General features: G+C 37.9%; 2 protein-coding genes across 13 annotated transcripts in view; one reads left to right on the top strand and one right to left on the bottom strand.

Moving 5' to 3' along the window:
* Window positions 1–18,971, bottom strand: part of LOC145271236 (uncharacterized) — a 37,398-nt gene extending 18,427 nt beyond the window's left edge. The window contains exon 1 of the mRNA XM_080126791.1: window positions 18,384–18,971. Coding sequence (XP_079982917.1) covers window positions 18,384–18,971 — 588 coding nt within the window. The remainder of the gene's footprint in view (window positions 1–18,383) is intronic.
* The window catches only part of LOC145271243 (ATP-binding cassette sub-family C member 8-like), a 528,909-nt gene that overhangs the window by 18,283 nt on the left and 484,786 nt on the right, over window positions 1–25,840 (top strand). The gene's annotated exons all lie outside the window — the stretch shown is intronic.

Genomic DNA, 25,840 nt, shown 5'->3' with positions numbered 1-25,840 from the left:
AAGGTACAGGGGGTACAATGTGGGGAGTTGGGCAGCAAGATGTCGGTTCACGTTACACTTGAACTTCTGCATGTCAGTACAGTTGAGGAAGCAGGGACCCGGAGCGGAATTCCAAAGTCTAGTACTGGGGAAGAAACTACTAGGGATCTCTACTGTGAAGGGGTGGGATTTAGCTGTTTGGCGGGGTATGTACATCGAGGGGGTACAAGTGCTTGCAGTACGTCGGAGCATTCACCGTTAAAGTGCTTGTAGAACAGGCAGAGGGATGCAGCATCTCGTCGATGGGAGAGAGGCTGAAGCTTAGATGACAGTTCAAGACCTATCAGGTTGGCGACTCTCTTTTGAACCTTGTCTAGGAGCGAGAGACTAGTGGTAGATGCACCAGCCCAAATATGACAACAATACTCCATACATGGGCAAATGGTGGCCTTATAGAGGTACAGGATACTTTCGGGCGTTAGTAGCTTTCTAGCACGGTAAAGAGAACCTACCTTCTTCGCAGTGGTCCTGACAATGCTCTCAATGTAATTGTTCCAACTCATGTTTGCTGTGAACGTTAGATGTATATTAGATTTATATATATATATATATATATATATATATATATATATATATTTATCAGAATAGTTTTTATTTAACAATCAGTTGTTATGGAAACGTGAGATTGTAAGGTTTACAAAATATTACTGGCAATGATATTCTATAAGTTATCCCATCTAAACAAGAATTGCTCGATATGCAAGATAGAGCAAATAAATTAAATTGTAATTCAATGAATTTCAAAAAGACTCCCATTGAAATGAATTTCATATCAAAGAATTTTTATTATTCTAAGCAAGACAAAGAATGCTTTAGAAATTTAATCTCCTTAACCTATAGGGTTTCGATATCTACCATCTCATCAGAGGAGAGAAAATATTAGCAAATACTAATAAAGGTATGCACCCTATTTGGAAAGTCAAAGTCAAAATAATAAATTTATCAGAAGTCCTGTATTTGCAGATAAAGGATATGAAAGTTTTTTTTAGATCCAGCTTGCTTGGTAAAATGCTGGTATGCATTCTTAACATCCGTTTGGTAATAAGGTTCTTATTCCTTGGACATGGATCTAATTTAATAACTTGATTTGCGCCCCAAACAATAAATGTTAAGGGGTCATAATAGGGGTCAAATTAAAAAAAAAATTGACTGCTTTTTTTTTTTTGTTCAATATACCCCTCCAAACACCCGGGCAACGCCAGGCGTAAGTGCTAGTATATATATAAAACTTGAATTCGTGTGTTGCGGACCAGGATATAAAATACCCTAACTCGCTACAAGAAAAAATAATGAAACAAATTGAATGAAAGAAACAAAGAACTCAAGTGCTGGAATAAAATAAATATGTCGTTTATTTTCTGTTGAGAAATGAAAGTCTTTGGTGTACACGTGTTCATTCGGCCGTTGACGACTACGCGCGTAGAAGGAAAGGGGGAATACAATAGAGAAACACGAAGTGGCTAGCCGTCTGTAGAAGGAAAGGGTTAAGCTCAGTAGAACGTCGTGCACATGTCTGTGTCGATGGGCCAAGACGAAAGGGAGATAGAGTGATCACAATCCAATCCAGTTCATGGAGAGACAAAGCGTATTAAGTGTACTTGCGCTTACCCCACATTACAGTAGCAGGAAAAGACCGTTGGAACACGCAGTCGGTTCGTCGACTAAACAGCTCGAACGCTGGTCCAGACGAAAAAGGGAAGTTAACAGGTTTTGTTGACTTTTATACTGGAGTTTGTGTTCTGGGTGCGCATGTCTGGTTTTTACTTTAAAGGAAGTGACGTTACAGTTTGGGTGTGTGTATGCGCATGAATGTGGGTGTGTGTATGAGGCTGTGTATATGCGTGCATGTGTGCGTACGTACGTGTGAAGAAAAGCATGTTCGAACACGTGTCACTCGGATGTAATCGTGACAGACAAAGTAGATAACACAGGTGTTAAGTGTTCATAATAGGGTCAAATTAAAAAAAAAATTGACCACTTTTCTTTTTTTTTGTTCAACATGCCCCTCCAAACACACGGGCAACGCCGGGCGTAAGTGCTAGTATATATATAAAACTTGAATTCCTTCAACTATAATCGAAACCGAAACTCATGAAGAATTCTTGATTAAAATTATTTATTAAAAATAAAAAATAGATGACTTGAGTGCCATCGGCTATAATCGAAACCGAAACCAAAACTTATGAATAATTATTGGTAAATTTATTTATTACAAGAAATGGAAGTCCATAACAATTAAACGACAGTCACTCGGATGTAAGCGTGACACACAAAATAGATAACACGCACACTATCCTATATATAATATATATACGAACACAATCGCCATGAAAACGTTAATTACAACATTTCAAGCGGAAATATATTCTACAGTTCTTTAACGTTATTAACGAATGCAGTAACACGTTCGAAATTTAAATAAAACGTAAACAACGTCAACATCTAACGAATATGGAGACGATTAAAAAGACAAACAATTATGAAAACCACAAAAAGATAAGATTTTACTCAATCCTTAAAAAAAAAAAATAAATAAAACTACACGGTCTGCTTTGTTGAACAACATAGTTGGGTAATAATTTTTCACTAGCGGGACCTGTGGAAATTCCACAGGGTACTCATATGTAATATATTGATGTTGGCATTAATGTAGATGTTCAGCGTAAAATGGAGACGCTCTGATATTGTTGTTCCTATTTACAATGCCTTCCCACGGGACAGAGTTAGACACCAGGGGCGTTTTTTAACGTGGAGAAAAGGTAAAAAAAAAAAAAAATTGTCTCGGTCGTGAAGGATTTCTCCTCCACCCAAAGAGAACAAGAAATGGAAGTGCAGCATCTGAAGAACAGATGTATTTATTTGTTTCCCCACTGAGCAAATTAGGCACAAGACCGTTTTTTAATGTGGAGAGAGAGGGAGCGGGGGAGGGAAAAGGGGGACCAGCTCCCGAGAGGTGGGAAATGGGAGCTGGATAGTAACTGTTAGTCTGTAGGGTGAATAATGTTCAATCGATTTTTATCTTCTTCTATCTATCTTCTATCTTCTTCTTCTTCTTCTTCTATATAAATAAAATGAACTCATTTTTTCCCGTGGAATTTTGACATTAATAGGATTAAAAATCAAGATATTTCATGCAAATACATTATGCACAAACTGCAGAACAATATCTGAGGTTTGTTATAGGCTTATTAGTTCTCAAATTCCTCGATAATCTTAGATTTCTATACTTTTTCTGCTGAGAAGTCACGGCCAAAATCGGTTAAGATCAATGGAAGTGGTAAAATATTTTCTCTCTAATAAATTCCTCCTCCCCCTGCCACCACTTAACACCGTTTGGGGATCGTTCACAAGGAACAGTTGAGAAGAGAACACCGGTTTGGCTTCGTAGTTCTTTCATGTGAAGTTATTTAAAATCACTAAACTAAGCTGCAGTGCTCTGTGGCGTAGTGGTTAGCGTGCTGGACAATTCACATTATATTTTCACGTTCGCGCCGACCTACCACAGTGTTTTTTTTTTTTTTCCTAAACAACTGGAATGGACTTTTCTTGGTGGCCGAACTGTTAACGTTGCAGATGTTTTTTTTTTTTTTCACACTTTATTTTCCTACTTTTACTCATGACTCCGGGTTTGATCCTTCCTACTTACCTACCATAACATTTTTTAAAACTCCCCCCCCGTCCCGGAAACAAACACTCGGGCAACGCCGGGTACCCCCGCTAGTATATATTGTGAAAAAAAAAAATATATATATATATATAACTTGAGTTCCTTAAGCCATAATCGAAACCGAAACCAAAAATTCTTGAAAGAATTATTTATTTATAAAAAAAATGGATAACTTAAGTGCCATCAGCTATAATCAAAACCGAAACCAAAACTTATGAAGAATTCTTGATAAAATTATTTATGACAAGAAAGGAAGTACATGTCTGATTAATTATTTTTTAATTTTCATCAAAACTCCTTTTTCACTCCATCTGGCAATAAGGATGGAGGGCTGCTGTCACATCTGGGCAAGAGCTGCTAGAAAGTTTTTATCCTGCCTTGACAGAGTTCAAAATAGACTTCGTAGCCTAATGGGAGATGCCCCTTTCTCTTCCCTGCAACCTCTTTCCCACAGAAGAGACGTTGCAAGACTATCTCTGCTTTATCGTTATTTTCATGGTAAGTGCTCGTCTGAGCTCTAATCTATAGGTCCCTCCTTGCAAAACATTGACGAGAAACCCTCGTTTGGTTGTAAATACTATCGATATTTTTTTCTCACTTTTTAAACGTAGATTCCATGAACAAAGTTTCTTTCTTAGAACTGCACGCCTGTGGAACTCTCTTCTGTTTCCCTGTTTTCCAGCTGACTACAATTTGGTCGTCTTCAAGTCCAACGTAAACAAATTCTTGATGAGCCGTTCCCCTTAAGTAATACAATTTACCAAATTGCTACTACTAACGATTACTACGATATTATCCCATTGACTACTGTATACTTATTAACCCTTATCCTCGAGTGATCTTTAGGCTTTGATAAGTGGTTATTCCTGTGTACAAAAAAAACAAACAAAAAAACTGGCAATGCTGGGTATGTACAGCTAAAAATATCTATCTATATATATATATAGATGTCTTTTAATATTTTTCTCTGATTATTATTTTTAAAGTGAACTGTACGTATTTTTTTAAAACTCGTCGTTCGTCTTTCTTTATTAAGTTTTCTGTTTTAGTTTGTCTTTTAATACCGAGTCTGTTTTTATTTATATATTTATTTATTATTACTGTCTCTAAAGAACAGTTGATTAAACAAAGGACAATATTTGCATCATTAGGCGTAAACATATGGGCATTTTTCCCCCGATTCCGATACAAGTACCGATTCCGATTCTTTTAAAATTTCTGAACAGTTAATTAGAGATTTGATGCTTTTTAAAAAGTTCAAATGGCTGTAAACCTCCGTGTAATGTCCGCATATATTTTGCAAAACATAAAAAAAATTCACTTGAAAAGGGGGAGCGTATATTACAAGAGTATTCTTCTTGTATCATAGCATGTTCATGTCGTAGACGGAATCATGGTTATTGTTCTTCATAGGCATTGTTCCATTGTTGGTCCGATTCCTCTGAAGATCATTTATGGTAGCACATCTAAGACAGTAAACGACCAAGTTCTCTCCAATTCTCTCTCCTCTGATCTTGAGCACGTAGTACAATGGGGTAAGGAGTGGCTGGTTACTTTTAATGCATCTAAAACCAAGCTTCTCTCTTTACATCATCAACATTCTGATCCACATCTGGCATCAATTGAAATGAATGGCTCTCGTTTTCAGGAGGCCTCAAGTTTTGACAAGCTTCTGGGCTTGACCATTACTCCTGATCTTAAATGGAACACGTACATCAAATCTGTTGCCAAGGCCGCTGGAAAAATGGTGGGATCTTTCTATCGATCCAGTAGATATCTCACTGCTGATGCAATTCTCTATCTATATAAGAGCCAGGTACGTCCAAGGATGGAATACTGTTGCCACATCTGAGCAGGAGCTGCTAGAAAGGCCTTGATAATGAGTTGATACCTATGAAAAAAAAAAAAAGAAAAAGTCCAATGTGAACAAGTTCTAATTGAATCGTCCCCCTAAGTAATCCAAGTTTCAAAATTTCCACTGTTTACTATGCTAAAATCACAATGACTAATGTATACCTATTAACCCTTATCCTCGAGTGGCCTCTGGGCCTTGATAAGTGGTGACACCCTTGTAAAAAAAAAAAAAGACATCACACGATTTTGAACTTGGCAGAATACATGGGGTGGGTTGCTATTATCTTCATCTTCCCCAATGCAGCAGCATCTGACTCACCTGTTTCTTAAATCGTCCACATAGCTGCAGTCGAATAACGTAACTCTTAATACCATAAGGTATTGCCTGGCCTTTCTGTTCCGGCAGATACTGCAAGCAAAGACCATATGTGGGGGCAACCCCACATATAAGACCTTGGTCAATGTAGGGGCAACCCTTTATACCAATTGTCACTATCCAGCTCCCCTACTCCCCGGGGAGCTGGTCCCCATTTCCCCTTCACTCCTCACATTAAAAATCGGCCTTGTGCCTAATTTGCTCGGTGGGAGAGCAAATAAATACCAACTCTTAATACCATAGAACCGTAGATCTGCTAAAGATTCATCCTCCTCAATGGCCACCCAACGTCCTGCTGCCGACACCACTAGAGTTACTGTCTCCTAAATACATGTTTTAACTAAGACTAGGGGCGCATTTCTACCAGTGAATTAATGCGCCTCCACATACCAACCTAGAAATTTCTTAGGACACAGGGCAGTACATAAAGCATCTGGTCTTCCCAAATGGTCACCCATCTGGTACTGGCCAGACTCATTGTTGCTTAACTTTGGTGATCTGACAAGAACTGGTGTGTCATCGTGATTGTGCCGTATATTTGACGTACATACTCCTGATTAACAACACAAGCAGCGAAATCCCACCCCTTCACTGTTGAGATCCCTGGATGTCGGAAAACCTTCTATTCTAGTAGTTTCTTTCTTCGGACTTAAATTTTGCAATTTCTTCCCTGTATTCTGACATGTAATAGGCTTCGGTAAATTGTTGATCCGATTCCTTTTTGAAGACATTTTTTTTTTTTACACAGTGATCACCACTTATCAAGGCCCGGAAGCCACTCAAGGATAAGGGTTATTGCAAGTACATTACGTTAGTGTGGAGATTTGATGAAGTGTTTACTTAAGGGGGCGGTTCATTAGGAATTTGTTAACATTGGACTTTAACACATCCAAGTTGTAGTCCGGTGGGAAGCAGGCAGACGGAACAGTTCCACAGGCGTGCAGTTCTAAGAAAGAAGCTTTGTTTATGGAATCCACATTTTGATTTAGGCACAGATAAAGAGTGGGGGAAATTTTTCACAGTGGATTCGGCTAGACTGGTGTTTTTCGTGAAAGATTGGCGAGGGGGGACCAGAGATTGGAGTTCAGACGAGCACCTGCCATGGAAATAATGATAAAACAAGGATAGGCTCGCAACGTCTCTTCTGTGGGAGAGAGGTTGCAGGGTAGAGAAAAGGGCATCCCCCACTAAGCCACGAAGTCTATTTTGTACTGTGTCAAGGCAGGATAGGCTGTTTTTAGCAGCTCCTGCCCAGATATGGCAGCAGTATTCCATCCTTGGACGTACTTCCCCAAATTGTCAACCATCTGATACTGGCCAGGTTCATAGTTGCTTAACTTCGGTGATCTGGTAGGAACCGGTGTGTTGACGTGATTGTGCTGTATCGACAAGGAATACAAGTTGAAAACTTTCAATTTTCCTTATTCCGTGGAGTTTCAAAAACTGGCACTTTGTCCTCAGAGAAAAGTCTTTAGCAAAATAATATTTTTCATGACTCGGCACGGACCAAAAATAGTAAACCTTTAAATGAGCGATAAAACTCATCCGTTCACTAGGGAGTCATCGCTTTTCAAGGCCCAAGAGCCACTCAAGGATAAGTGTTAATGAGTGTTGGGTAGACTGTTAGACAATACCTCTACGATGATCAGTAATGGCGGAACTTGTGTAGAGTTCGATTATTTAAGAGGACGGGTCGTCAAGAACTTATTTACATTAGATTCGAAAACGACCATGTTATAGTCAGCAGGGAAGCAGTCCTTTGGTATTGTGTTTAAGGAAAGATAAAATTGGTTAGAAATTAAGTTTTGTTTTTAAGAACATAGACTAATATTTGCCAAAAATTTTTTTACATTTTACAAGGGAGTCGGCACTTATCAAGGCCTGAAGGCCACTCAAGGATAAAGGTTAATGGGCGCATAGGAAGCATATTGAAGAAGTCGCTGTTGGACGAAACGGGCAGACAGACAGACGCTCCTAAAAGAATCTCCTCCTCCCACCCAGCACCAGTTTTTTTTTGGGGGGGGGGGTCCGAGGGTAAACACAAATTTATGCAGCTTTTTTGAGCTCATTAATTAAGCACTTGACACACCTGCCCAAATCGAGAAGGATGAGGATGCGAGGGAGGATGGGGTGAAGGGTTTTTGAAACCTCATCACTATTGAACTATTTGTTGAAAAAAAAACTAATGTACATATTCACAATGCCTCCCCACGGGACAGAGTTAGACACCAGGGTCGTTTTTTAACGTGGAGAAAAGGAACAAAAATAAAAAATTGTCTCAGTCGTGAAGGACTGATCCTCCACCGAAAGAGAACAAGAAATGGAAGTGCAGCATTTGTAGAACAGATACTACACTTTGAGATATTAAATCCTTTATTCATGTTAAAAATACAGTCAAAATCAATGATGAACAAAAAACTTAGGCACATGGCCAACTCAAAAGGGGGGATTGTGGGTGTCGTTGGTCATCCTTGTCACTCCAGAACTAAACAAAATCAAAAGTTTCTCCCAGCTAGTATCTTTCACCATAATACCGCATTCACCCTTTCATACTGGGGGACATCCTACTTAACTCCCAATTTTTAAAACATTTTTTATTGACCTGTAAAAACAAAAACAAAAAAACAGATAACAATAAAAATGGTACAATAATTCATTTGTGTCGAGGGCGGGGGGGAAGGGGAGGGTGATTAGTAGGACCCTCCCAACCCCGTCTAGTTGATAGACTGCCCGTTCCACTAGGTTGTTAGTCTCTAGATGGGGGTGAATGGAGAAAAGAAAATTTTGTGGGTAAGGAATGGGGGTTAGTTTGTATTTCTTTCTCTCCAAGATGAGTGAAATTTAGAGGAGGGGGTGAAAACAAAAATTGCAAGAAGGAGGGAAGGGATCTTGGAGGCTTCCTAATCAGGGAGGGATGGAACACACACTCAGCTAGCTGAGAGGCTATTTGTTAAATTTTACTTTACAGATACTACACTTTGATCTTGACTAAAAGGCCAATAATAAAAAAAAAAATGATGTAAATGGATTTGTGTCATTTGATTTGTTCGGACTACTGTTCTTATCATGAATCCTTGCTCAAGGACACGTACTTGGTCAAATTTAGTTGTAAAAATTACATTCCTGGAGATTGAAGGTTCAATCCTTAGTTACAGACGATCGAAAAATAGAATTGCTTTTTTTTTTTTTTTTTTTTTTTTTTTTTTTTTTTTTTTTTTTTTTTTTTTTTGGTCCCCCGACAAAAGGAGGGTGGACCTGTAAATTCACCCTTGTCCGTTTGTCTGTTTGCACTTTTCTCAATAATTTCACCTTGGAATTTTTTTAAATTTTGCACAAACATTAAACATGATATGAGTAAAAAAGTAACAGAACGGCTTTTCTGGGAAAACTCCGCTTACCCCCCCCCTCCCCTAGGGGTACCTTTCGGGTTAAAATAGCTAAAATTGACACTTTTTGTGTTTATTAAAAAAAAATTGCTGCCTTGGATTTTTATAAAACTTTCTGAAAAGTTGTAACTAACTGATTTCTATATAATTTTGTTTGTCTATACTTTGCGATAAACTCTTGTGTGTGCCCCAGGGGGGCTCTTTTAGGGCTAATAAAAATATTTTTGGGACTATTTTACCATATTTGTTCAAAATTTTCTGTGTATGTCTATTTAGCAGTTTTGCATGGTGCTGAACTCAAATTTAAATATGTTAAGGCCTTGCGGACTTTTGGGACTAAATGGGTGAGGGGGGGGGTGATGGACTTAGTCATTTCTTATTTTGCATGGTGCAGAACTCAAATTTACATATGTTAAGGCCTAAAACTGCATCGTTTGTTCATTTTCACCAGGATTTGACGTCCCCTGGGGAGCTTTGGGGCTAAACGGATGGGGGGGTTAGTCATTTTTTTTTTATGCCTCGTTCACTGTGCATTCATGGGGGACCATACATGCTTCACTTGTTTTATCTAAAGTCTATCATTTTCTCTCATATGACTGAACCTACTACCTCAACTGCTCTACATCTACTAACCCAAGAACTCGCAACCATTTTTTTAATGCGACCATACCAACAGTCTCCTGTTTTGTATGCATGTTCCTATACTATCGAGATTTTCTCAAATCCACTGGTGTTACCAGATCAGGCTGTCTGAAGATATTGGCTTCCTGAGACAAGGTCCTGGATATGACCTTAAACTATATCCAGTGGTGAGGCCCCAGCTTGCGGGCTTTGGGGAGTGTGGAGCCACCCTTTAATTACCATTGCTCCCAGGTCAACTCTGACCCGGAGTGGTAGTACCTGTTAGGGTTCCAACTATGGGTTAAATAGAAACGGACTTGAAAACAACAAATATATTCTATTAAAAATTTTTTCTTCAAAATGATGGACTTAATCATTTCTTTTTCTTGCATGGTGCAGAACTCAAATTTAAATATGTTAAGGCCTAAAACTGCATCGTTTGTTCATTTTCATCAAGATTTGACATCCGCTGAGGACTTTGCTAAATGAGGGAAGGGGGGGGGGGTCAAACTTTAAAAAAAAAAATTTTTTTTTTTATATTACATTTTCACCCAAAACAAGGCACATTGCCACTTTGGTGTAGGGGGCTACTATCAGGGGCAGCAACTACTGGGGCACTATGTTGGGATTTGGGCAGCAAGATGTCGGTTCACGTTACACTTGAACTTCTGCATGTCAGTGCAGTTAGGGAAGCAGGAACCTGGAATTGAATTCCAGAGTCTAGCGGTTCTGGGGAAGAAACTATTGGAGTAGAAAGATCTTTTACATCTAGGGATCTTTATTGTGTGGGGGTGGGATTTAGCTGCCTGTCGGGTTTGTCGAGGGTGTCTACGTCGTGGGGGCACAAGTGTCTGCAGTTTGTCAGAGCATTCACCATTAAAATACATGTAGAACAGGCAGAGGGATGCAACGTTTCGTCGATGGAATAGAGGCTGAAGCTTAGATGCCAGTTCAGGGCCTATCAGATTGGCGACTCTCTTTTGAACCTTGTCTAGGAGCGAGAGACTAGTAGTAGACGCACCGGCCCAAATATGACAGCAATACTCCATACATGGGCGAATGGTGGCCTTATAGAGGTACAGGACACTTTCGGGCGTTAGTAGCTACGTTTCTACAATTTATCCAGATTCACCAGCCGAAATATGACGACAATACTCCATGCATGGCCTGATAGTAGACTCGTAGAGATAGAGAATAGCCTCGTGTGTGGGGAAAGCATTTAGAGTAAACCGACTTTACAAGGAGCAAAAAGAGCAACGAATTTAATATATTGACTGTAGAGATTTAATGCCTCTATCCACTATGCCAGGGGCCCTGAAGGGCGATCAAGGTTGGGTTTTTTTGGTCTTATAAATCCAAATTTCCGGTTTTGTTTGGTTTTCCATCGTTGGGTCCGTACCGTATATTCGAGGCCCATGGCATAGTAGATAAAGGTGTTGAATCTCTACAGTTACAGGCGAGCAGACCAGAGGATTAGTTGGCCAAAAACCTGGTGAAATGACGACAACTATGTAAGGCAGTAATTACTGAGGATGCAGTTTAGAGACTCTGCATTCCTATCCCATCGACAACTAAGAAAATGAGAATAATAGTCCACAAATGAATAAATAAATAAATTAAAATAAATAAATAAAATAAAAATAAATAAATAAATAAAATTAAAATAAATTACATTAAATTAAATAAATAAATAAATTAACTAAATAAAATTAAATTAATTAAATAAATAAAATAAATTGAATTAAATTAAATAAATAAAATTAAATTAACTAAATAAAATAAATAAATAATAAAATAAATAAATGATAAAATAAATAAATAAAATAAATAAATTAAATAAATAAATAATAAAATTATTTAACAAATAAATAAATAATAAAATTATTTAATTTATTAATTAAACCAATGAATGAATGAATGAATGAATGAATAATAAAATAAATAAATTAAATAAGTAAATAATAAAATTATTTAATTTATTAATTTAACAAATAAATAAACCAATGAATGAATGAATGAATAATAAAATAAATTAAATAAATTAAATAAGTAAATAATAAAATTATTTAATTTATTAATTTAACAAATAAATAAACCAATGAATGAATGAATGAATAATAAAATAAATTAAATAAATTAAATAAGTAAATAATAAAATTATTTAATTTATTAATTTAACAAATAAATAAACCAATGAATGAATGAATAAATAATAAAATAAATAAATTAAATAAGTAAATAATAAAATTATTTAATTTATTAATTTAACAAATAAATAAACCAATGAATGAATGAATAAATAATAAAATAAATAAATTAAGTAAATAATAAAATGATTTAATTTATTAATTTAACAAATAAATAAACCAATGAATGAATGAATGAATGAATAAATAATAAAATAAATAAATTAAATAAGTAAATAATAAAATTATTTAATTTATTAATTTAACAAATAAATAAACCAATGAATGAATGAATGAATGAATAAATAATAAAATAAATAAATTAAATAAGTAAATAATAAAATTATTTAATTTATTAATTTAACAAATAAATAAACCAATGAATGAATGAATGAATAAATAAACAAACAAATAAACAAATGAATGAATGAATAAATAAATAAACAAATTAACAAATTATCAAATAAACAAACAAATAATCAAATAAATAAACAAACAAATAAATAAAATAAATACATAAATAAACGTATAAACGTTTTTATTTGCTTTAAGTATGTTTCTTATATTTCTGTGCACAGGGACGCTGGGGTAGGGGAGAATGCTGTGTGTTGGTTCTGAATCTGAGCTTGAAACGATGACCATGTCTAGCCACACTGAAGCGAAGCGATGTCATGCGAAAAAACACGACTATTATTTCAAATATGCCGATGGAATCACCCAGCAAATTACTTATATCCCTTCATCGCCAACCTGCTGTTACCTCCACCTGACCCTTTTGACCGACCTAGCAGAACGACCTGAACTAGAACGATTGACCTCTTTTTGGTATTTTCTTTCTTTCTCATAAGGCACCTACCTGTCTTTCGGGCACTTATCATACAAGTTGACTGACAAGATGTGCAGAAAAGAAAGGGTGGGGGTGGGGGAGGGGGGGAGACTTTGCTGTTGTAAAAATTCTGACCCTTCTAGATGCCAAAAAAAGCCTGCTACTTTAATAGTTTATTTTGCTAAACTCTCCTCCTCCTGACTATACTAACATTTCTTTCTTTATTTTTTTAAATTACATTTTCATCCGAAATAAGGCACATTGCCACTTTGGTGTAGGGGGCTACTATCAGGGATATAAGCTACTGGTCTACCATGTAGATGTTGGGCAGTAAGATGTCGGTTAACGTTACACTTGAACTTCTGCATGTCAGTATGCTAGAGAATGGAGAGAGAGAGGGGGGAGATGTGTGAGTTATAGTGTAGACACGTTGACCGGAAGTCAAGATCAGCAGATTGGATTACGTGTGAGTCATGTGATCAGGTTAGCTGAATCGGAGAGATTTGGTTGGGACTTGGAAGAGAACGGGGGGGGGTGTACGAACGCTGACGTGGTAGAAATAAGACCTAGAAAAAGAAACAACACAGGCCAAATTCACTTTCCATTCTTCTGCGAACAAACTGGAAGGTGAATAAAAAAAACTATAGAACCAATTTCTTGTCTTGGAGTGAAATAAATCTTCGTCCCCAAAAACAGGTATCAAGTCTCCCTCCCAGACGAAAATTTCCAGATGGACCAACAAAATGGCAGAAGGTATGTTCTAATGAGCTGTCACACACATATTCACACTTAACAGTATATGAACATATGTAATAGAAAGACCACTAGACGATCACACACACAACGACATTAACTCTGATAAGATAATCAAACACTCAATTCTTTATAAATAGACAATACAACAAACGTTCATTTTATGATACAACAACGTAACAAGTACAGTTGGGGAAGCAGGGAGCCAGAATGGAATTCCAAAGTCTAGCGGTTCTGGGGAAGAAACTACTGGAGTAGAAGGCTCTCCTACATCTAAGGATCTCCAGGGGTGGGATTTAGCTGCTTGTCGGGTTTGCGGAGGGTATTTACATGCAGAAATTTAAATAGTGTTGATGATGATGAAAAAATAGTTTATCTTGAACTAGCGGGGGCAAGGCGCCCAGCTTTACCCATGCGTAAAATACACTTAAATATGTAGTTTAATTTGTTTAGACTTCATATATATTTTTATAGATTTCAAAAGTAAAAACAAAAAAGACAGTATTAGGGTGCCATCAGCTAGAATCGAAACCGAAACTGTAGTGTTTGAGAAATTTTTGAATATTTTTTTGTTTTTTTTTTTAATTTTTTTTTTTTGTAAGTCCTATATTTCGCTAATACATAACCTCATCAGGGTCGAAAGTCCGGTTCATGAATTTCTTTTTCTTCATTTTGGTAGGACTTACGAAAAAAAAAAAAAGCAATAACAAAAATGATTCTCAATTAAATTTTACTTTAAAAAGTGTCTTCAAAAAGTGTGATCATCTTGTACTTATATATATGTGTGTGTATATGTATATATATATGTATATATGTGTGTGTGCGTGTATGTGTATATATATATATATGATAAAATCATCTAAAAAATGATTTTATCATTAAATTCGATACTTCAAAGTTTTCAAAAATTTCTCAATTAAATTTTACTTTTAAAAAGTGTCTTCAAAAAGTGTGACCATCCTTTACTTTAAATCCCGCTCGAAACCACCGGACCAACACGTAAATTCTCGTCTCTTCGCCATAACACCAAAATGAAGAAAAAGAAAAAGAAATTCACAAACCGGACTTTCGACCCTGATGAGGCTATGTATTAGCGAAATATAGGACTTACAAAAAAAAAAGTAATAAAGAAAAATGATTTTATCATTAAATTCGACACTTCAAAGTTTTCAAAAATTTCTCAATTAAATTTTACTTTTAAAAAGTGTCTTCAAAAAGTGTGACCATCCTTTACTTTAAATCCCGCTCGAAACCACCGGACCAACACGTAAATTCTCGTCTCTTCGCCATAACACCAAAATGAAGAAAAAGAAAAAGAAATTCACAAACCGGACTTTCGACCCTGATGAGGTTATGTATTAGCGAAATATAGGACTTACAAAAAAAAAAAGCAATAAACAATGATTTTATCATTGTATTCGACACTTCAAAGTTTTCTAAAATGTCTCAATTAAATTTTACTCGAAACTGTAGTGTTCAAAACTGGTGCCGTTACCACTTTGCCAACATGGCATGCATATGAACTGATTCAAAATTAAAGATATGATATATAAACAGCCATATGTCTGTCTGTCTGTCTCAATAATTTCAAACTCTATCTCTTCCTGAACTCATCTCTCTTCCTTATCTGCATCAATGATCTTCCAAATGACATCCTAAGATCTTTCGCAGACATTTATGCTGACAACATCACCATCTATGGCAGCACATCAAAGCCCATAAACAACCAAGTTCTCTCTGATTCTGTCTCCTCTGATCTTGAGCATGTGGTACAATTGGGGAAAAAGTGGCTGGTTACTTTTAATGCATCTAAAACCAAGCTTCTATCTTTATATCATCAACGCTCTGATCCCTATCTGGCATCAATTGAAATGAATGGCTCTCCTCTTGAGGAGGTTCCATGTTTTGACAAGCTTTTGGGCTTGACCTTTACTCCTGATGTTGTTGTTGCTCTATAATAAAGGGTTGTGTGTTTGATGTGTCATCTCTAATAATGTATTAGAAGAGATGACGTGATATATTATATATTTATGTTGTATCATAAAGGGAATCGTGTGTGAGTGACATGTATTTTCAGAACCTACCTCTGCTTCTTCGATGTTGGACCATCTGGAAATTTCTCGTCCTGGAGGGAGACTTGATACCTGTTTTTGGATGAAGATTCAATCACTCCAAGACTAGGAATTAGTTCTATAGTTTTTATTTCACTTTTCCCAGATGTCCTGCAGAAGGTGAAAGTGAAATCGGCCTGTGTGGGTTCTTCTTCTACACACGTCAGCGTTCGTCCCCCCCCCCAGTGAAGAGGAGGAGACAACGGGAAGCCGTCCGTTGTCTTCTGAGTCCAAATCAAATCTCAACGATTCAGCTAACCTGATCACATGACTCACACACAATCAAATCAGCTGATCTTTTACTTCCGGCCAACGTGTCTACACTATAACTCCCTCTTCCCTTCTCTCTCTCGCTCTCTTTATCCATCTTCCTCTCTCTCTCTCTCTCTCTCTCTCTCTCTCTCTCTATTCCTTAGCACTGATCTAAAATGGAATACATACATCAAATATGTTGCCAAGGTCGCTCGGAAAAATGATGAGATCCTTCTATCGATCCAGTAGATATCTACCTACTGATGCAATTCTCTACCTATATAAGAGCCAGGTAGTCCAAGGATGGAGTACTGTTGCCACATCTGGGCAGGAGCTGCTAGAAGCAGATTATCTTGCCTTGACATTTCAAAATAGACTTCATAGCCTAGTGCGGGATGCCCTTTTCTCTTCCCTGCAACCTCTTTCTCACAGAAGAGACGTTGCGAGCCTGTCTCTGCTTTATCGTTATTTTCGTGGCAAGTGCTCGTCTGATCTCCAATCTCTGGGCCCCCCTCGCCAAACATTTATGAGAAACACTCGTCTAGCTGAAAACGCTATCAATAATTTCTCCCACTCTTTTTTTCTGTACCTAAACCTAAACATAGAATCTATGAACTACGTTTTCCAGCTGACTACAATATGGCCATCTTCAAACTTTACTCGTCTTCCCGAGCCTTAGCAGAGTTCAGAATAGACTTCATAGCCTAATGGGGGATGCCCTCTTCTCTTCCCTGCAACCTCTTTCTCAAAGAAGAGACGTTGCTAGCCTGTCTCTGTTTTATCATTACTTTCATGGCAAGTGCTCGTCCCCCCTCGCCAAACTTTCACGATAAACACCCGTCTAGCTGAAAACACTATCAATAATTTCCCCCACTCTTTATTTGTGCCTAAACCTAAACGTTCCATGAACAAAGCTTCTTTCTTAGAATTGCGCCCTTATGGAACACTCTTCCGTTTGCCTGCTTCCCAGCTGACTACTATATGGTCGTCTTCAAGTCCAATGCAAACAAGTTCTTGATGAGCCGTTCCCCTTAAGTAATCCAATTTACCAAATTTACACTTCCAGCGATTACTATGATATTGTATTTTTGACCAATGTACACTCTTTAACCCTTATCCTTGAATGGGAATTGAGCCTTGATAAGTGGTGCTTCCCTTGTAAAAAAAAAAAAAAAAAAAAAAAAAAAATACTAAAAGTTACAGAGCGGCGATAGGGGCCTCAAGTTATTGAATTTTTTATGGAACATTCTTTTATGGGTCTTTAGCCAGTTAAAATAGTTTTCAAAGGATCAAAAATGAGGCTTGGGGGGCGCTTGGTGGGGTTACTCATTCTTAAAACTTTTTATATGCTCCCTTGATTATAATATCTACGATTTATGAAGGGGTGTCGCATCTATCTTTTATTTAAACGACGTTTACATGCTATTTTTGCGGTATTTCTACGCATGTTTTTTTCTTTTTTTTAGCTTTTCCGTATATAACAGAAACTGAATCCGTTTACAAAGCAGTCTCCCTGGCACTCATGCTGGGAGGTCTAGAAAAAGCAATCAGCTTTGATCAATGCAGAGAAAACTCGTCATATCAGACAATTGCTATTCATTTGGACACTCCCCTTTTTAGGGGAGATGGTTTTCCCCAGCATCTTGTGAAAACTGGCTTGCAGCCAAAGTTAAGTTTCCCCTGACCTCATTAAATTTACGCACCTGTGACTTAACTTTTTAATCGTTAAATTAAAATGCTTTTCACTTCCTGTCCCGTCATTTCCGAGTGGAAATTTGTTAGTTTTTTACTTTTCTCTTCCACTTTTGCCTCAAGGCTTCGGGTTCGAGCATACCTCCCTAACAAATTCTAGTCTAGCTATATCTATAAATATAAAACCGAAAATGTTTGTATGTGTGTTCGCTTTTTCTGTATGTCTACAAAAGGCTTTTTTTCAGAGAAGTGGTCGGTCGCCTAACAACTTTTTAAAACTTTTTATATCACATATAAATCGTAATATCTCACAGTTAACAACGAAGCTCGCCTGTCTATTTAATTTGCTCGATTTTGGGAAGATAAATATCCAACATTTGTCGCTTGCTGCATGTGGGTTAGTCTTTTTCCTATAACATCTTGGGAAGTGTTCCCGCAGTAAATGAAATACTATCCCGCAGTCAAACTTGACCTCACTAACTCATTAAAACGGGTGTAACGGGTTAGTATATAATAATACACCAAACCGCTGCAAAAATATACAATGAAACAAACAGAAAATGAAGGAATGAAAACGCTTGTTGAATAAATTTGAACACGTTTATTTTTCGTCGACATACTTGGAGAACGTCGGCTAATTGTTGTGACAGCTTTTCCACTGTGGACTTTAATTCCGCTAGCTCCTCGTCTCGGGTTTGCACTGGTTGCTGTTGTTGTGCGTACACTTGTCGGCTTCGGGAACTTTCGAGTATCCGGTCAGCTATGTCGGCGAGTTTTTCTAACGTCGTCTCTTCAGACATTGGCGCGAGGATTTGTTTTGCTGTCGCGGGTAGCTTATTCATCCACAAGCTACGCATAATGCTGTCAGACATTTTATTTTCTCCTAACAAAGATTTCATGTGTCGTAGTAACTGCGACGGTGTGCGGTCTCCCAATTCAACTTGTGTGAACAGGTTTCGCAGCATGGCTTCATTAGAAACGCCGGTTCGCTGTAGAATGGCTTGCTTGAGTGTGTCGTATGGGTTTTCTTCAGGCACATTGTCAAGTACATCTATAACCTCTTCCACTATCTCCAAAGGCAGTTTCTCGACGAGATAGCAATAACGCGCTCGTTGTGAGGTAATTCGTTTGGCGTCAAATAAAGCTTGTATTTGGACGAACCATATTTTTGTGTTCGCCGGGTTGAAGGGTGGAATGTTCAATGTCATTGTTTCATGCTGGGTTTCCGTGGGTTGTAGTGACATTATTATTATTTTACTCGTCTTTTGTTCGCGGTTTGACGTTATTCTTCCACGTGGTTGTCCGGTTATTTTCCGTGTGTTTTGTAAATATTTGTGTTAGAGTTCAACACGTGGTTCCTTCAAAAACGTTCATTTCATTTTAAAGTTCGGGGGTCACCAAATTTGTAACGGGTTAGTATATAATAATACACCAAACCGCTGCAAAAAATATACAATGAAACAAACAGAAAATGAAGGAATGAAAACGCTTGTTGAATAAATTTGAACACGTTTATTTTTCGTAGAAAAATTAAAAGCTAATGTTCATTTCAAAAGATGAAAAATCCAAACGTGAGGAGGAAATGAAAAGGCACACATAAAGCGACTGCTGCTTTAACGGGGGAGAAAGAAAGGGCGAACGTATGCAGGTCGCTAACCGTCCGCGCACATGTTTTGACGAGGAGTGGCCACTGGTAGTCGGGAGGCGAAATCTGGTGCGACTGGTCAGCTCAAAAACCACCGGATGAAAGAGGAAGAAAAAGGGGCTGCGCGTGGGACCTTGGTTTTCTGCGCATGCGTTTGGAGAAAAAAAGGAAGTGACCTCACGCTCGTATGTGTGTACGTATGTGTGGTTAATGCGTATGTGTGCTTGCGTGCGTGCCTGGGGGTGTATATACGTAGTTGTGTATATACGTGCGTGCGTGTGGAAAACAAGTTTGGACATGGGAACCTGCCAAATCCAAGTAATTAAATGAATTCAATGTGTTTCCGTTAGCATCTCGCGGTGGGGCAATGGTTAACGTTGCACTTTTATTTTTTTTTGTCACACTTTAATTTACAACTTTGCCTCAATGGTTCGGGTTCGATCCTTACCTACCAAAACATTTTTTTTTAAACCCCCCACCCCGGAGTTTCCACACACACCTCCAAACACCCGGGCAACGCCGGGTACCCCTTGCTATTATATATATAAAAGCAAAAATGTGTTTTTTTTTTTGTGTGTGTTCGTTTTAAAATGCTCATTTTTGACTGATCAAAAGTCCCTGGCTTTCTGGCCTCGCGGAATGTCGAGCCTACCTCCCTCGTAAAACGTTTTTGTTTTTTTAATTTGAGCTTTCTTTTTTGATTTGCATATGCACCTCAGAGTACCCCCCACTATCGGATTCGAGTTTTTTTTTTGTTTTTGTTCGTTTTCTTTTTTAAACTTTTTTCTTTTGTGATCTACCCCCCCCCGCCCCAACACACATACCTACAAACACCTGGGCAAGGCCGGGTACCCCCCCCCCCCTAGCATCAGGTTCGAGCCTACATCCCTCCCCAAATTTTTTCGCTGTTTTTTTTTTTCGTTTTTTAATATTTGTTTTCGAGCCTTCTTATTCAATCCCCCCCCCCCACAACACCTACAAACACCCGGGAAACGACGGGTATCCCTGCTAGTCTATATATATAAAAGCGAAAATGTGTGTGTATGTATGTTCATTTTTTGTGTATGTCTGCGAAAGGCTTTTTTCCGGCGGATTCTCGAGGCCGTCGCTCATTTTTAAAACATTTTATATCACGTCGAAATCATAATGTCTACGAGTTGCGAACAGGGGGGATTGCATGTGTATTTAATTTGCCCGGCTTAGAAAAGCTAAATATTCCACAATTTTGGATCGCCCCGCATGGATTCAGCTTTTTCGTATAATGAAAGCGAAGCTGATTCGAAGCTAGGCATCGTTTGCGGCGCGATCGCTGGGAACGTCCAAACAAAGTAAACAAACGCCAAAAGACTGCCCTGCAGTAAATAAAAAAAGAACTGCCACATCATCTTTTTTCTTCTCGCGCACACGTCCTAACTTTCGTGTGCATTTTTTTTTCATCTACTGCTTCTGCTGCTGCTAATCTCTTTGCAAACCAGCTATACTTTGCTGCTGCCGATATTTTCCTACGCACCCACATGCACTATGTTACATATTTATAGTTACATAACTATTTATTTATTTCATAACACATACTCTCAAACCCAAAATTACAATCCATGGAATCGTTAATAAAATGTACAAATTTTATTACAACGCAACCATATTTGGTAAAATTGAATTCCAAACTACACTGTTCCGTTTCAGTCATGAATGTCTATAGTAATTTTTCTAATCAATCGTAATTTGTAATCGATTGAATAAATTACGCATCTGAAACTTGACAATCTATGTATTTCTCTCGCCGTCTCCCGTTATGTATTGATTTAACCACTCCTTCATGGTTATTAATATATATGTAAGCACTTACAGAAAGTGTTAGATAGAGGAACGGTACGCGACCTCATTAAGCGGCCGCCTTTCAATCAAACCTCTTTCATTTTAAATGTTAACTTAACATGTTTATCAATTTCTCTCCCCTCGCGGCCGAGATGGTTAGGTGTCTGGCTTTTTTTCCCTTTCGTTTCCACCTTCACATCAAGGCTTTGGGGTTCAATCCTACCTTCCTACTGAAACTTTATCTTCTTTTAACATTTTATTTCAACACCTGTCAATTTGGTTCTTACTTAAATAAATTAAAACATCTTTCAGTAACTCATTCTGGCTGGCCGATTTTATTTTCAAACTTCGCCTCAGGGCTTCGGGTTCGATCCTACTCTCCCCCCCTCCGGTTTCTTTTTTATTTAACACCACACACACCTCCAAACACCCGGGCAATGCCAGGTACCCCCCGCTAGTCTATATATATATATATAAAAGCGAAAATGTATGTTCGCTTTTTGTGTATGTCCAAGAAAGGCTTTTATCAGAGAAGCGGTCGGTCACCTAACAACTTTTTATATCACATATAAATCGTAATATCTCACAGTTAACAACGAAGCTCGCCTGTCTATTTAATTTGCTCGATTTCGGGAAGATAAATATTCAATATTTGTCGCTCACCGCATGTGGGTTAGTCTTTTTCCTATAACATCTTGGGGGGGGGGAGCGTTCAGCAGTAAATGAAATCCCGCAGTCAAACTTGACCTCATTAACTCATCAAAATGGGCACCTGCTAAATCCAAGTAATTAAATAAATTCAAACGTGTTTTCGTTAGCATCTCACGGTGGGGCAATGGTTAACGTTGCACTTTTTTTTTTTTTAACACTTTACTTTACAATTTTGCCTCAAGGGTTCGGGTTCGATCCTCATACTTACCTACCAAAACATTTTTTTTATTTTAACCCCCCACCCCCGGAGTTTTGATTTACCCAAAATCACACACACTTCCAAACACCCAGGCAATGCCGGGTACCCCTCGCTAGTATATATATAAAAGGCAAAACAGCTGAGCTTTTTTTATATGTCCATGGCGTCGGTTACATTTATTTAGAAGTTTCCTTATACTTCTTAGTCGTCTCTACATTAGGACAATTAGCTTTGATCAATGTTGGGAAGACCCTTCATATCAGACAATTGCTATTCACAAAACACTCGTCTAGCTGAACACACTATCAATAATTCCCCCCACTCTTTATCTGTGCCTAAACCTAAACATAGATTCCATGATCAAGGCTTCTTTCTTAGAATTGCACGCCTGTGGAATTGTCTTCCGTTTTCCTGCTTTCCAGCCGTCTATAATATGGTTGTCTTCAAGTCCAACGTGAACAAGTTGTTGATGAGCCATTCCCCTTAAGTTAACAAATTTACCGAACTTCCATTACTATCGATTACTATATTGTCCTTTTGACTACTCTACACTCTTTAACTCTTATTCTTGAGTGGTCGATCGGCCTTGATTAGTGATGACGCCTATGGTAAAAAAAAAAAAAGAAAGAAAATTGGACACTGCCAGAGCTGGTTTTCCTCAACCTCGTGGGGTGAAACAGATACGGCAGAAACTGGCCTATAGCCAGAGTTAAGTGCATGATTCTTAACTTAAGCCAGACATTCATTTCTGTGTTTTTGTGTTTATTAAAAAAACCGACCTCAATATATTTACAGATAAGGCCACATGAAGATTGTCAACATTTATAACTGAAAGTTTTTATGTGAAACAAACTGGATTCAAACTTGCTACACCCAGGTTGCCACTTCGCGCCATTAACCAATTCATCATCACCACCAAGTCCGTGTTGCTATTGATTTTGTTGTTGTTTTTTGAGTATCCTTATAGTTTTGTAAACATTCGTGAACTCGTAGACTGCGTGAACTCATTCACTTAACGATCCATTTCTGCAAGTCAACTTTTTGATTGACATCGCTAAATTTGAATGCTTTTCACTTCCAGTCACGTCATGACCTAGTGGTAAGATGTCAGGTTTTCTTTCACATTCTTTTCCGCCTTCGCGTCACGGGTTCAAACCTGCTTGCCTGCCTACTAACACTTTTTTTTTTTTTTTCAAACACACACCTCCAAACGCCCGAGCAACGCTGAGCACCCCCGCTAATTTATATATATAAAAGGCAAAACGGCCACAAGTGTTTTTGTATGTCTAAGAAAGTTTTTTTTGCCGGCTTCTAGGCAAGGTTACTATTTTAGAGAACTTTTCTTATAATTCCTAGATTGTAATATCTCCGATTTGCAAATGGACATCGTCTCTATCTTTACTTTGAGTTTTTAAAAAATCCCTGGTTCCCGGTATTTTTCTTTTTCGTATGAAAGTGAAACTGATCGCAGCAAACAGCATTGCCTGGCCTTCCCGGTCGTGACGTCCGGAAAGGCAATCATTGCTATTCATTTGGACACTGCCAGAGTTCCCCTTTTTGGGGGAAACAAACAAATAAATAAAACGGCAGAAAGCCAGACGTTCATTTCTGCGCCTGCGTGAACTTCTTCACTTAACTATCCATTTCTGAAAGTCAACATCGCTAAATTTTACTGTTTTTCACTTCCTGTTGCGTCATGGAGTAGCGGTAAGATGTCATGTTTTCTTTCACTTTCTTTTCTGCCTTCGCGTCATGGGTTCGAGCCTGCCTGCCTACTACCACTTTTTTATTTTTTTATTCATTTTTTTTACACCTCCAAATGCCCGGGCAATACTGGGCACCCCCGCTAGTATATATATAGGGTGACCAAAGAACAAAAAAAGAAGCTAAATGGAGGCCATCTAGAACATATGCTGTAGAACGGAGAAAAAAAGGCTAAAGACCCTAGTGTTTTGATGTGATGTTTTGAATATAATAAACTAGTTATGACCAAAGTTTCCTTTAAACAAAACACTAAGAAACGAGGCTTAATTAGAGTTGGGGCACGTTTTTTTTTTGTTTTTGTTTTGTTCACCCTATATATGTATGTATGTATGTATGTATGTATATATATATGTGTATGTATATATATATGTGTGCATGTATGTATATTTATGTCAGGTCAAGTCATATGCTACTGGTACCATGTAACCCAGTACTACCTACCTCATGGTCGGGTCACCGGCGACTAAACTGGTACCCCCACCAGACTTGTTTGATGAGGAGGGTGGCTAGTCCCCCTGAAGGATTAAAAACAAGACCTTCCAAAGGGCGAATGAACCCTTTTTCGGGGTCAACGGCCAACTAGCACCGTGTGTGTATGTGTGTGTTGGGGTGGAGAGGACTCCTGCAAGCCGTGGTGAAGGCAACCTTTCTAGGAGAAGCAAATCTCTGATTTAAAAAACCATTAAGTGGGAGACCAGTACCCGCATTAAGCTGGTCTGCAGTTTAACTTGTTGCTGGCTATCTTGCTCTTGCTTGTTGCTGGATCTCAACATTTTGAACTGAGAGAGAGACTTTGCTGTCGTACAAAGCTAAGACTCTGTAACATCATCTGTATATAGATACTCCCTCAGGCATTTGTCTATAAAAGTGGTCCTGTGGCGATGGAAAAGTTGTGATGCATGGAGGCTTGTAATGCCGGAAGCATGTAATAATTGATCTCAACGACTGTCTTCAGTGTCATGCTTGCTTGAGCGTGTGAATTCACCAGTAGGACTAAAAAAGTCATTTTTGGGCTCATTGACTTTAAGTGTCTGAGGGATTGGCACTCGTCTGACAAGACCTTGCAATCATCATATCATATATGTATGTGTATGTATGTATGTATGTGTATGTATGTATGTGTATGTATGTATGTGTATGTATGTATGTATGTGTATGTATGTATGTATGTGTATGTATGTATATATATGTATGTATGTATATATATGTATGTATATATATGTATATGTGTGTATATATATATATGTATATGTGTGTATATATATATGTATATGTGTGTATATATATATGTGTATGTGTGTGTATATATATATGTGTATGTGTGTGTGTATATATATGTGTATGTGTGTGTATATATATGTGTATGTGTGTATATATATATGTGTATGTGTGTGTATATATATATGTGTATGTGTGTGTATATATATGTGTATGTGTGTGTATATATATATGTGTATGTGTGTATATATATGTGTATGTATGTATGTGTGTATATATGTGTGTGTGTATGTATATATGTATGTATATGTATGTATGTATGTATGTATATATATGTCAGGTCATGTCATGTGCAACTGGTACCATGTAACCCAGTACTACCTGCCTCATGGTCGGGTCACCGGCAACTAAACTGGTTCTCCTACCAGACTTGTTTGGTGAGGAGGGCGGCTAGTCTCCCTGAAGGATTAAAAACAAGACCTTCCAAAGGGCAAATGAACTCTTTTTCTGGGTCAACGGCCAACTAGCACCTGTATATTTGTGTGTGTGTATATGTGTATTGGGGTGGAGAGGGCTCCCGTAAGCCGTGGTGAAGGCAACCTTTCTAGGAGAAGCAAATCTCTGATTTAAAAAACCATAAAGCGGAAGACCAGTACCCGCATTAAGCTGGTCTGCAGTTTAATTTGTTGCTGGCTATCTTGCTCTTGCTTGTTGCTGGATCTCAA

This window comes from Euprymna scolopes, chromosome 46 (genome assembly GCF_053919585.1).
Source record: "Euprymna scolopes isolate OS-2025 chromosome 46, ASM5391958v1, whole genome shotgun sequence".
Lineage (NCBI taxonomy): Eukaryota > Metazoa > Mollusca > Cephalopoda > Sepiida > Sepiolidae > Euprymna > Euprymna scolopes.
Note: the sequence above shows the minus strand (reverse complement) of the source record. Positions and strands in the feature narration are given on the sequence as shown.